This window comes from Mesitornis unicolor, unplaced genomic scaffold, assembly GCF_000695765.1.
Source record: "Mesitornis unicolor isolate BGI_N332 unplaced genomic scaffold, ASM69576v1 scaffold32616, whole genome shotgun sequence".
Lineage (NCBI taxonomy): Eukaryota > Metazoa > Chordata > Aves > Mesitornithiformes > Mesitornithidae > Mesitornis > Mesitornis unicolor.
This window is the reverse complement of record NW_010189450.1, coordinates 93,986-108,035: the sequence shown is the minus strand read 5'-3', so window position 1 is coordinate 108,035 and position 14,050 is coordinate 93,986. Positions and strand designations below refer to the sequence as shown.

The 14,050-nt window shown below is 43.4% G+C and overlaps 1 protein-coding gene across 1 annotated transcript; it reads right to left on the bottom strand.

Annotated features, from left to right (window-relative positions):
- Positions 1-9,039: 9,039 nt before the first annotated feature.
- Positions 9,040-13,837, bottom strand: NSMCE2 (non-SMC element 2, MMS21 homolog (S. cerevisiae)). The gene is made up of 4 exons (XM_010186089.1): positions 13,777-13,837; positions 12,618-12,718; positions 12,205-12,311; positions 9,040-9,417 (listed from the first exon to the last, which is right to left on the bottom strand). The coding sequence occupies exons 1-4, from the start codon at positions 13,835-13,837 to the stop codon at positions 9,258-9,260; spliced, it is 429 nt and encodes a 142-aa protein (XP_010184391.1). The 3' UTR covers positions 9,040-9,257.
- Between the last annotated feature and the right edge of the window lie 213 nt (positions 13,838-14,050).

The following is a 14,050-nucleotide window of genomic DNA, read 5'->3' as shown; positions in this document are numbered from 1 at the left end:
CCTCCTGGCCCTGACGCACGGGAAAAATGGGAGGAGGGAGGCTCGGACACGCCTGCTTCGCTCCGCCTCCTGCTTTTTCCGCGCCCCCGGTCCCAGCGGGTCAGGCAGCCGGGCGGGGCGCCGGGGTCCCCCTCCTCCCACACGGCTGCGTGACCCGCTGGAACCGGGGTTGCGGCGGAGACCCCCCCTTCTCCGACTCAAAAGTCACTCCCTCACCTTCTCTCCAGCCCCAGTTCGTGCTTTGATCACTAAATAACCATCGTTTATCCCAAGGTTTGCGTTGCGATGCTGTTGTGTATTTACCACCCTTCGTTCACAAGCACGGACTTATCATCAGAAATACTCTGCAATCGGGTGTTCCCCGTGTTAAAACTCTCTGCTCTCCGAAAAAGGAAGAGCATGGAGAGCAAGCAGCAGCTGAAGCGACCTGCGAGGAGCAGACAGTCGGGCTCGACAGCCACCATCCTGCTCAGAAGTGTGGGTTTAAAGGAATAGTAAATAGATTTGCAGCCAGGACTGTTAGTAAACAGAAGAAAAATGAGAGAAAATCAGACAACAAATCATCCCTGGAAAAAATGCAGACAGCTGTAGTTTTGACAAGAGTGCTTCAGAAGGAAACTCTCCAGCTTTTCTGTTTACATATATGCAAATTTTTCTGTAATTCAGTGCTGAGGCTTCCCTAATAACACAGGGAGTCTGTGTTTTGTTATTCTGTAGGATCAGTTCCTATCCCATCTGTTTCCCCACCCCTTATCTGTTTAAGCAGCAGGGGGGTCCGGGACGAGCCCCCCAGCTCTGAAGCCCGCGATGCCACACGTGCAGGTATTCGCTCAGATTCCTGGCAGATAACTGCACAGCAAACCCGTGCATGCCTTCAGCTACTTCTGGTGTATTTTAAGAAACACATGAAACTCTTGTGCGGGATGACTCACAGCATAGCAGTCCCATTAATGCATTTAAACATAAAACGCATATGCCATAAAGGGATATCCCAGGGCCTGCATTTTCCTTTTCTCTTTTTTTTTCTTTCTTCCCAGAAATACAATTCCGTTAATGTCTGCAGATTGTTTCTGAGCGATTCACCACAACTCTCAAAGCACGCTATTTTGCTTCGTTCCTCTCATAGGTAAAACATGCATGAGTGTCCATCAGACCTTTGTTTTACTTTACCCTTGCTGGAAGTTTTATGATTGGGATGCCGCTGTTGGGTGAATTTAGCTGGTAGGACGCTGCACATGCGGGCTGCTTCACAGACTGTTGGAAGCCATATCCTTCACCTTCCCAGCCATCCCACCCATTTAAAGCCCCTTAGAGCCCACAGCTGGTCACCTCATGCTGGCCCCATGCCACCAGAACCAGCACAGGTGCTTGGTTCAGGCTAATGAGGGTGGCATCCACTGGTCCTTAAGATGGGCAAAACTCATCATCCTCTACCCCCAGAAAAACATCTGAAAGGAGAACAGAGCACAGAGGTACACATGGTATCGCCCCCCACAGTCCTGCCACAGGCTGCTGGTGTCTGGGCAGCCTCTTCACCCAGATTTCACGCTCAGTGGGGGTGTCCCTGCTACCTGGGGCACAGAAACTGGGCATGCAGTCCCCAAAGGCCAGGAAAAAGCTAACCCCTGGGCAATTCATCCCAGAAGAGCTGGTGGGTGCCCTCTCTCAGCTGGCTGGATAGACCAAACTTCACTTGTCTACATGTGGCTGAGAGAAACCCAAGTTTAAATCTCCCAGGTATTGGGTCTTTGCAAAATGGGGGCAGGTTTTGCTAGCAGGAAACCTGCATTGCTTCTTTAAAATGCCTGGCATGCTTTCAGGTACTCAAAGCATTAATGTCATGAATAAACATATATTAGCAATTATTAACCAAATTAATAATGCTTACTGCCTTATTCTCAGTATTATTGTTTGGGTATGGGTCATAAGAAAAGGTCCACATCCAGACTCCTCCCCACTAAATTCATTCCAACATGCAGAGCAGAGAAGTGATTCCCACCATGGCTTTTCTGTTTTTTTCTAATTTTGGCTGATCCTCCAAATGCAAAAAAAACCCCAAAAAACCAAAACAGATGTCAAGGATGGTCTCTGAAGACCTGCATGTCATGGTGCTTCTCAAAGGGTTGAAACGTTGTCCTCCTTACCCATCTCTACCAGTGCTTGCATGCAAGCCTCGTTTGGTTATGAGCCAGTGCAGAGAACAGGAGGAACTGCAGGGAGGGGTTTCTGAAGAACCAAAACTGTTGCAGCATTTCAGTATTAGGAGATTTTTGCAGAATATGGGGCTACCACACTTGCCATTGTAGCTCACGCCACAGCCTTTTAAGCATCCAGGCATATCTCCTGCATTAATCTCCTCCTGAAAGCAAAAGCCATTTGGGGTCTTCCTTCTATTCCCTGAACAAACCTTCATCATTTCATCTCCCTCCTTCCCAGGAAAATCTTTTCTGGGGGCTACCTGCTTAACATACAAGAGATAAATACTGGCATGGTGATTCTCAGCTGTGCCTGCAGTGAATTTGAGTCTGAGTGGCTTTATAGCCCTTCCTAATGAACCAAGGCAGCATCAGGCATCTCAGATGGATAGCACTATAAATCACTGAGGACAGAGAGCAGTGCAGAATTACATTTATAGACCTAACATTGGGATAAAACATTGACTCTGTGGATGAGTCTTGCTACCCAAGTGCTGGAAAAATGAACCGCTGTGGGCCAGCGAACTACAGGGAACCAAACACACAGCCTTGGATGCTCTGACAGGGGCCTGGTACCAGTGAGGTGGGGTAGGGAGGGCCTTTGGGAGTAGATCCGTAGCCTTTGTCCCTGGCAAAGGACAACAGCGTGCAACAGGCACCTTCCAAATGCCAAGGAAGTCTGAGGAGCAGACTACAGCTGTCCTATCAAAGGACATTACAAAATCATTACAATGAGCAGGTCCTGCCTTGGAAAAGGATGGTGGGAGCAAGCAGGACTGCTCGCTGCCTCCTGTCCTCCTGGGGTCCCGGCTGCCAGGCATAGAGCTGGGATCAGAGCAGAAGCAGTATCCTGTGGGATGTGCATCCCAGCTTTGGCATATCCCAGCAGAGGGAAGGGTTTTGCCCAGCACAGATTTGCCAGAGCTGTGGCAACCCTCCCATACCTGAAAGGTGCCTATAAGAAAGCTGGGGAAGAGCTGTTCACTTGGGCATGTAGTGATAGGACTAGGGGTAATGGTTTTAAACTAGAAAAGGGGAGATTTAGGATGTATGTTAGGAAAAGGTTCTTCAATATGGGGGTGATAGATCACTGGAACAGGTTGCCCAGAGAGGTGGTGGAGGCCCTATCCCTGGAGATATTCAAGGTCAGGCTTGATGGGGCCCTGAGCAACCTGATCTGGTGACATTGTCCCTGCTCACTGCAGGGGAGTTGGACTGGATGAGCTTTAAAGGTCCCTTCCAACCCAATACATTCTATGATTCTATGATTCTATAAGCTGAATGTTGCTCTTTATATATATTTTTTTCTCTTCTTTCAAAACAGACGGCACTATTGCATCTGCTGGATGAAGATTTAAGAATTGAGAATTTCTGGTGGTCAGGTATCAGAATTCCCTTCTACTGGCACATTATTTCTTTAAGGGGATTTTTGTTATGTGGTACCTGTCTCACCCTCAGTCAGTGCCTGCATTCGCCAAATCAGCTGCTTTCCCTTAGATGCTAACAAAATTATCTCTGCCGCTCCAGTTCTCTGACCCTTTATCTTTGTAACTAGAACAGCCAGAGGCAATAAGACTTGTGTAACCATCTCCCCACTTCCCAAGTGCTTGGGACAGGCCTGGTAACTTGGATAATTTGTCTTATGGGATACACAGAGTAAACCTCTAATAGATTAGGCCGCTTATAAATAAACTGGCTGCTTGCTATGGGAAGAAATAGAAAAGTTGTTAGTTTAGCTATCAGATGGGAGAGGTATGACACACAAATACTTCAGCTAATACTAAACTATCAATCAGGCAAATGATGAAAAATAAATATCTTTATTTTACAAGTTATCTCAAGCCATGAAAGGAAATTTGACCTACTGCTAGATTGGAAGCCAGCAATTTAAAACCAGCAGCTCATCCACAATCTACCAGTGTACAGAATCCCCCTGCGCAGACAAGGCTCAAAGAGGAGCTTTGTGACCAGATTATAAAGAACTTAAAAGTAATGTTTTTTATAGCAGGAATCGCATCTGTGATAAACCCACAACCACCCTTAGACACTGTGGAACTCGGTGGCAGATTCACTGTTTAGATATAAAACACATGATGGGCATGTAGTGAGATCAAAAGAAGCGCAACGTAATGGTGTTCAGATGTCTCCCCTGAAGCCCACACCGAAGCTGCTCTGAGGGTTGCTGTTGCTAGGAAATCTAAATAATTCCCTTTTGATAAGCCAGTTGTTATCAAACCCAAGGAGTCTCATGAGCAACACCTCCTGACTTTGTTCCTTTGCAGACTAAAGAGGATGAAGGCTTCTTCTGTTGCTTGAAGGACGTGTGAAGGTTCAGGTTCTAAACCTCAAATCCTGTTTTTACTTCAGAAGTTGATTGCACAAGCAGACAGTGAATGAGTGTCTCTCCATTTCCCTTGCGGTCAGAGAAGATCCTATTCATACTGAGTTTACAAGCAAACACTTCCTTTGGTAAGCTTCCCATGCAATTCAATTCATGTGCATGCTTTCAAGCACTGTATCCGGGTCTGGACTAACATCTGAATACACGAGCGAGGCAGGCTCTCTCCTCCATCCACCTCAGCATTTTCTGCAGCGTTTTGAAATGATGAAAGACTCGGTGTTTTCTGTACCTTCTCACAGTCCTCTTAAGTCGCTGAGACCACTCGTGCATCAGGAGGCTGAGCACGTACGTGGGTATGTGCTGTACGGTGTGCACGCATCCCAGAATTTTACTTGCTTAACAATCAATCCAATGTTTTTACTTCTTGTAGTTACTGGCTGGCAGCCTAGAACCCGCTGGCACCTACACATAGGATTTTCCTCTAAGTGTTGCTGTGACCACGTCATACATTTGAAATAATATGTATTAACAGTAAGTGTTCTATGACCAGAAAATAAATCCTTATTTATTAAAGTCTTGGAATTTGCAGTCAGTAGTAGCCTGTACCTGTAGTGAGGAGCCACCAGCTTAAGGCTTTGGCTGTAGCATGAGAAAGGAAGACCTGTCCTTGGGATATTCTAACATTTTCCAGGGCGCATCTTCTTCACTGTATAACACAGCACTGTCTATTACAGAAATGTTCAGTTAATGGACCACAGGCTACCTCAGGATCCATACATGGAGGTTTCTAGGGAGATTCACATTCACTTGAAACTGCAGTGGAAGTGAATCAAGCTGCAGAGTGAATTCTAAGCTGGTTTTGGCCACAGCACTAGAGCTATTCTTGAGAAAAACGTCATGAGGTACTTGTGACCACAGGTAGGTAAGACCTTTGTCATCAGCCACTCATGAGGAAACATGAGTGTGTCCAAGAGGACATTGTCTAAAACAAGGCAGTGTGTTGGCCTTGGCTGCTGAGTCATCGGTATCACTTCCTGCACCCCCTGCTTTTGCTCCGGGTGTTTCTCAAGGGAGCCCTGCCTGAGCCACTCTTTTTGATTCTTCTAGAATGAATAAGATCACAGCTCCGGAGCAGTAATGATGAATATGTCCTTGATTCAGAGGAATGCATGTGCTCCTTTTAGCACAAGTGTGTTAAATCTTCCATGAGATGCCTGCCCGATTAGCTTTTATCTTTACACGTCACAGCTCCACTGATTTGAAAACTTCAGAAAGAGTTGGAAAATGGAGAATTCTGCTTCACAGGGAGAATCTGCTCAAGTGAGAGAGCTGCGCTAGTGGCTTGTGCCTTGGGGTACCACTGAAAGCTGTTGCTTATAGATCTCTCTTGCCTTTTCTTTATTTCAACGTTTGATTAGATGTTCCTTTAATCACTCAAAATACCATGTGGAAATTCAGTTCTCTGACAGAGACAGATTTTCACCAGGTTTCAGTGACAGACCCTTATCAGCTACATTAAGGCTTGCTGCAGTTGTAAAGCACCCTGTATGGAAAAGGAAAAATAATCCCAACACCTCAGCTCTGAGTTTCTTTCCTTAAATACTGTTGCAAAATTTCTGACGTCAAACAATGAGACACGAATTACCCTGTGAACTGTTAACATATGCTTGTTTACATATGATATCATATAGCCAAAACAGATTAAGATGTGAAGGTTTAACTGCTGTTGAGTTTCCACTTCTGTGAATCATACAGATCCGCTTATTCAGACACTTATTTTTATTCTTTAACTACTTCAAGCTACTTCTATCTGGACCAAGTCTGTAAGATTTTACTTTCAGAAGGAAAATTACATCTAAGAACCAACACCAAGAGAGAACCAGCCATGAAAACTCCACAGGGTGGCTCAAATTCCACATTCAGAGAAAAAAAAAAAGATTCACTCATTAGGATTCCTTGGATGTTATGATATAGTTTAAATTCAGAAATGCCAAACATTTTTGGGAGAACTTCACTGATTTCAGTAAATACAGGCAGTTTTCTCTAGCAGTTGAATCTGCGTAGTGCATCACTGATTTTGATGGGACTCATTTAAGTGCTCTCAGCAGCAATCCTAAGAGAAGTGCATGAAGAATTTGCCTTTTTCTGGATAATATTGCTGTGGCCATACTTGAAAGTGATGATAAAAGAAAGAAACCTACCTCTATTTAAATACACATGTATCTTCACCTCATTTACAACTGTTATTAAAGTCAAGCAGAGAAGTGCTGCCAAAAATCAGCCCATTTCTTTCAGCAGATGATTGAGGATTTCAGAATTCAGGCTGCCCCTGCACTTGCTGTTCAGGCTCTGATTCACTGCCGCTGCCTGGCTCAGGCTGGCAAAGAGGGAAGGAAGATCACGTATTTTGAGGCAGGGATGCGAACATTCAGAAATACCTTTCCACTCAGAGTAGCAATGAGTGCTTGACTATTTGTTCTCTTCTCATTTAAAGTGTTGCTTCGGATTGTTTGCTTCAGATTAGGCTGCATCTCCCTAAGCAGGCAGTTCACATCATTACCTGTGGATTAGCTGACAGAGCTTGAGCGCAGCTCCAACCGCTGTGGGTCGAGCCTCTCTCGGTGACATAGGATAACAAGGTGTAACCAAGACAGCAATCTCTGTGTAGCATTACTCACTGGAACAGGTAATGACCCTATCAGGAACTACGGCTATCTAAGAGTATATTGCTACAAACACCACACGTAGCAAACCAAACCTGCTCCCACCAGTTTCTCGGTACGAATTAATCTGGGTATAATTTAGCATTTATAACATTAGGTGCTATTGGAAGGCACACTCAAGCATCCAGGCACCTACACAAACCAACTTTAAGGTGCAACACTGTGGCTATGTCAAAGGTATGTACATCTTGAAATTGGGATCTGGAAACTTGGGAGACTGATTACCACTGGGGATGGATTTACATCCATAAGGACAAAGTTAAGGCACCTCTGTCAGAAACTGCGGAGATTGTTTAACTAATGCAAGTTTCTCTTTCTGAGTGTTCTGCTTATAAATGGCGCTGAAGTAAATTAAACCACAAACTTAGAGATGAAACAAAAAGCTGCGAACAGTTTAGGACATGGGGACATTCCCCCTCCCTCCCCCCTTTCTTTTTTTGACGAATGCTATCATTAACATCCTCCCTTGTGGTATTTAACTGAAAATCAGTGACCCATCTTAAAACCTACAGGTTTGAGACCTGAGATGTCTTAAAAGTGACCTGATTTTACACATAAAAATACAAACAAGTGCATACTGCTCAACTTCCCCAGTCTCTTTCAGCTGGGCTTCCACAGACAGAAACACCCACGATCATGCTCAGTTTTGAAAAGATGGACCTTTGGGGTTAGACCACATTATGAAAATTACCCAGCTAATTCCCATGAAGTGTTTTGAACACAAAAGCTCAGTGCAAATAATAATGGCTCACTTCCCCTTTGTTAGCTATGAAAGCAGCTCGCAGATTAATATTCTTCAATTACAAAATAGCAAATTCAGTTTGAAGTGGTTTGCACTCTTAACTGCAATTGGGGTTAATAATGGTCTGCAAAAGGAAAGCTGTTAGCAAGCAGTAACCCAGAGTGAAAAGATGAGCATTTAGGTACCTTAGCTACATTTTACACTAAACGTCAGATCATAACTTCAGAAAAAATACCTAGGAAAATACCATCTAACTTACTAAGGATCCCAAAGCTCAAAGAAACCTCTATTTTCTGCTGCATATATGCCAAGAGATAATTGCCATCTGACCACTGAGGTAGGTCCTTTTACCTAGGGCTATTTCTAATTCATATACATAGTGCCTTATCTGCTATATGCATTCAGATCAATTTAGTTAATAAACATGACATTTAAGTCCTTTTTTGGATCTGTGCCCCAAAAGCATAGATATCTGAAGCTTATATAAAATGAGATTTATTGCTTTTCAGTTCAAGGCATATGGTTACAATATATTTGTATTATCGACATATTAGTTACTGGAAAAATTTGTAAATAATTGTAGTCTCCTAACCTATTACCTAACCTACCCTTATTAAGGTAAGCTCTCTGCAACTTCCAAGTACAAAAAGCCTGAAATAAAAGCTCCTGAATCTCAAAAGAAAAGCATAGGTTAGGGCAGAGTGTTAAAAAATAACAAAAATTAGGCCAAGATCCTCAAAGGTGAGTGGTAATTTTGCATGTCCATGCACAAGGCACAGATGTGCAGCACTTCCTGCAAATTAAGCTCTATTAAAGTTTCCTGAGGTTTGTAGTAAGACATGGACATCCTCCCACACAGGGTATATGAATTGGGTAAATCCTTTTTCAGCATGACCTACTCTGAGTATTCCCAGCAATTACAGAGACAGTAACAGAACTATCTGCAATACTGAGCAAAGCACTCACTATTACATGCCGGCAGAATCCGCATCTCATGATATGCTGAAAAAATTAGCACACTGACAAGGAAGGTCAAATGCTGCAAAACACCTTTTATTTATCAAATGCAAGCTTGTAGAATTCCAGGAAGGTTAAAAATATCTCCAAACAAGTTGAACTGGAATCCTCATATTTCGCAGTTTAAAAAATGTTTTCAGTCACAGCCTAGATCTTCAACTTTGCCTATAAATGAAACACTTTAAATAACAATCAGTTACACAACCTACTTACAATCAGCAGCTTATCTCACAAGACCTCTAGTAACAAATTGTATTTGTGGCATCAGCGTATTCAGCTGACTTCTCCAGTCTTGACCACTTCTGTTTATTCTGGCTGTCAATCGCTCTTTTAAGTACTTCATCCGGCACAAGATCTGATCCCTTTACATCAGCATGGCTACAGCCAATTTTAGGGCATCTGTTAAAAAGAAAAGAGACACTCCATTAAATCGGAAGAATTGTATGTGTCAGAGGTAGGCTTTTACATAGCATCTGCTGGTTTACTGTATTTATCTGGCATTCACTCTCCCTGTCAGTTCCTCACTACCTCCTTTCCTCTTCACCAGCTCTCTGTGGGGAAAAATAAATCCATTTATCTAAACTGGTGGCAATCAACGGCTGAAGGAAGGAAGGAACACAGCAAGACACAGAGCTTCTCACCTGTACATCACTCTCTTGGTATACGTACACAGCTGCCTGCATCAGTAATGATGCTGGCATTGCATGGACATCTTTCTGTGTTGCTTTCTCTCCGCAGTCCTCTACAAGCTGCAGGTAACTGCTTCTTACGTTATTAATCTGCAGTGGAGGAGGATGATCTTCACTGATAGATAAATAGGGAAATTAATTTCTAGGGAAATACATGAAGGAGAATGAGACTTGCAAAGGCTGACTGGTGAATCAGTGGGCTATTGAGTTGGTGTAAAAATTTAGCTGGCCTTTTACAAACTGAGAAGGCACAGAAAGGAGAAATGGGGTCAAATTAACAGCCTCTCAATGATAATCAAATACAAAATGACTTACAAGTACTTGAAAAAGCCAGATAAAGACAGCAGGGTGAAAGATATTCAGAGACCAAAGGTCATTTTCCTTTGGCCATGGCCCAAACATGCACAGATGGTACCTGCAGTCAGAAATAACACCTTTCCTGAAATTTTCCTCTATTAGGAGTAACTTTTGTCTGAGGCACTGAACTTATTTACACTCAGTCCTCGCAGCTTTTACTCCAGATTTGTCCACAGCTTGCTGTGTTTGTCATCGCTAAGTCACTTAATTGTTCTGTGCCTCAGTTTTCCCATTTATCACCTTATTAGAGCAATAGCCTGCCAGATTAATGAATAACGAGTACTCAGAAAGCTTCACACGTTTCCTGTAAGCATTAGCGTGTCCTTCCAGGCAGTGGAAAAACAGTGACCAAACCGAGACACGTAAGAGGTGCCTCAGGGAGCCCATGGCAAGTCTATCAGCACAAAACTGGTGGCTACGCGTACGTCAGCTGAAGAGCTGCCACCCAGCTACTGCACTGCCAGGGGCACCGCAGGGATCCTGAGGGTTCAAACTGGAAAGCATGTGTGAGAAACAGCCATTGCTGTAACTTCAGAGTGAGCATCACCTTTGATTTCAGGGTCAGGATAGAGAGGAACCCCCTAACCATGACTCTGCTCTGTCAAGGCACTTGCTACCACTCTAGCATTTTTGGCAGGAGCACAGTCAAGCAGCAACCCCATGAGAACGGGGTACTCAAGTGGGGAACTGGTTGCATCAGCTGGACTGTCTTCCCACCACAGCAGACTAAGGTTTTCAAAACTGACTGCATTTTCACAAGAAAGGTTAAAATTACAGCAGGTCAGTGAGACTGGGCAGAGAAAATCAAGTAGTCTCTCTTAATTCAGTTACAGTGAAGCTGAGTGACTGCTGTGTGTGCTTTTCTAGCATACTGGAGTAACTGCTGTAAAATAACTGCTCTTTTTACAGGGGCAGGTACTGGTAGGACGAGAGGCAGTGGCTTTAAACTGGAAGAGGGTAGATTTAGATTAGATATCCGGAAGAAATTCTTCACTGTGAGGGTGGTGAGACACTGGCACAGGTTGCCCAGAGAAGTTGTGGATGCCCCCTCCCTGGAAGTTTTCAAGGCCAGGTTGGATGGTTCTTTGAGCAGCCTGGTCTGGTGGGAGGTGTCCCTGCCCACGGCAGGGGTTGGACTGGGGGAGCTTTAAGGTCCCTTCCAACCCAAACCATTCTGTGATTCTATGAAATGCAAGAGCAAGGGACAGAGGAAGTCAGCTGCCTGTGGCGTTATCTTTGGGGAAATCAGGTTGCTAGTCTCAGACAGGCCTTCCTGAGCATGTGCAAATTGCACATTTATTAATAAGTCCACAACTGGTATGTTTCCATGAGGTCACTAATGCCAAAGCATGAAGCTCTAGCATATATGGTGTAAAAAACAAATGTGGAATTAAAGATAAAATGATATGTCCTCTAAACTTGCTCTAAAACATGTTTGAGCACCTTTTCTTCTCTTTTTTTTTATTTAAGAAAAAAAAATCAAAATTTGAAACTTACCAGGGAGGATTTCAGGATTAAAAATTCAACTGTTACATCTTTTCATTCAAAAAACCAATATGTCCTGTGTGGAAAATGGCAGGCTGCTTTGATGATATAAAGTAAGAATTCTTTAACTGCATCGTAGTAGGAACTGCACAATCCTGTCTGATCATTCTTAAACTTCGTACTACCTAAAAAGCTGTGGTTTTGTATTTCTCTCTTTGGCACTTATTTGAACGTTTTCTCAGCCGTGTTGGAATATAACTGCAAAAGAGGGTGTACAGAGGAGAGGTCTGTAATTTTTTCATTAACTTCAGGGCTTTCTAAATAAGCAGTGGGAACAAAATGAGCAATTACATTTTAGGAAGCTGAAGTTTGTTGTTCATGGCTATACAAAACCCCTTTGCTTCTGTTGTGCAGGTACCACAAGCAGCTGTAACTTCCCCACACGGTTCCTGAATATTTCCTTACACGTTGCTTTCATTAAAAGCAAAGCTCCTTCACGTGTACAGTGCTAATGAGGAGGCTGTGACTTGGGCAGACACTGAAGTATTACTTCCTGCAGCCTTGCCAAACCAAATACATTTCCTAGAACAAGTGGAGTAAAATTCCACTTACGCAGCAAAGCAAATAGCTTTTCCACACATTCTTGTTAGCTTACCGGACTTTTTTCTTTTGCTGCTTTCGAGTCTGGATAATTTTTAGAATGGCATCTTCTTCATAAGTGTGTCCACAGACTTTGTTTCGGACTGGCCGCTTCATTTCCACCTGTAATCAATAAAGTTTGATTTAAAGGAACTGATAATGCCCGTGAAAGTGCTTCTTGTGAGATTTTATGTAAAACAGCAGGAAATGTGCTTGCCATTCATACATGGCATTTCACTGAAATGCATGGTGAACTGCATTCCTACTGACTACTTGGGCTTTTCCCCAGGCAATGTTGCCCTTCTCTGATAATGCTTGTAATTTATATTGCCTGATTTTTAACAAGTATTGCAGGTTTGTAATAAACAATCCAAGGAAGAACATGAAATAACTATTTCCCAATCGATTAGAATAGCAGTGATAGCATACCTGTGTAATGGGACAAATAAAGTTCATCTGACTCTGAGTCACGGCTATATCTTCATCGATTTGTTCAATGGCCTCGTTATCGTTATCTGATTGATGACGAACTATAATGGGAAACAAGATAATTTTCACTTAATATAGATAAAAATACTTAAAATAAGCAAGTAAAATCTAGCATTTGCCAAGACTTATCTCACAGTGATATCTAAGATGCCACAACAAATTTCTGTACCAGTCCCCGAACAAAATACTGCAAAAAGTATTGTACTATGGTCTCTGCTAGAAAATGTGGATTTTTAAATGGCAACCACTTGTGTGTGTGTGTTTGGCTATTTATAGGCAATGTTAGAAAGGAGGGCTGGGAAGGGAGGCAAGCTGGCCTGAATAGATGCAAAGCCTTTGGTAATCTCTGTTCAAGGTCATCAAAACCCAGTAATATGCAGACGAGTCCCCAAAATCTAACAAAGGACGTGGTGGAGCTTTTGCAGATTTGGCAATGCTATCTTCAAGATTCCAGTTTGTGTTTGAATGTCATAAATGGGCTTGTTATATAGCCTGTATGCACATTATATGCTTTAAAAGGAATTTCTACTATTTATCATACTGCATCATTTGCACATGTTCTATTTTTTCTAACTTTGCTCTGTTATTGCAAATCTAGGCTTTTAGTTGAATGCATTTGTTTATCTTTAAATCTTATCTGGTAATAACAGCAAACTTAACACCTGCCAGAACTTTCCATTCCTTTGGGGCAGTTCTGCAATGTTTCAGCAGCAGTGCTCTGGGGTGTAGTCCTCAAGGTGTCCCAAACTGAACAGAACATTTTTCTCTCCAGCTGCACAAGCTGGTTTGCAATGTAGAGAGGATGAAATCCTTCAGTGGCCTGTGTTGGCTTTGACTGCCAAGGAGGCAGTGAGAAACACAAGTGAACACGGAGGGTTTAGAGTTACTTCATGATTTGCCTTTACAAAGTCTCAGCCCTGGTTCCCTTTGCTGCTGTTGCACACTATCAGCCAATCTTTGCATCTCTGCATCCCTGGCATTCAGCCTTCCCCATCTGTTAAGGACCAGAGTTTCCTAACTTATGGTCAGGGTCAGTCCTGCATGCCTGTACGATGCCATCACCTTCTGGGTGACAACAGCAGGCATCACAGCCTCTCACACCCAGCCTGGACTGAGCACACTGCCATGTGAGCCAGCACCACTCTGGTTGAGGTCCTCATGGCGTCGGTCTTGCAGCCATTGCTCCTCCACAGCACTGGTTTAATTGCATATTTTTCCTCCCTCCATAACAGAGCTTGCCCTTCTCTGTGTTCCAATATACCAAGAGTTTTCCAAGCATTCAAGAATGTCTCTGACCTGGGTATTCCTGCAAATCTTCAGGCAGTACTCAGGCAAGCATGAAGGGTATTTCTGGTCCTGTTACTGAGGCCTCA

Bases quoted from the DNA above. Each gene is read 5' to 3' on its own strand.
- NSMCE2 (XM_010186089.1), bottom strand. From the start codon at position 13,837: ATGAGGACCTCAACCAGAGTGGTGCTGGCTCACATGGCAGTGTGCTCA. The intron at 12,719-13,776 runs GTGAGAGGCTGT...TTCCCATTATAG, and splicing joins GTGCTCAGTCCAGGCTGGGT to TTCGTCATCAATCAGATAAC. The intron at 9,418-12,204 runs GTAAGCTAACAA...TCTTTTTAACAG, and splicing joins CAGCAAAAGAAAAAAGTCCG to ATGCCCTAAAATTGGCTGTA.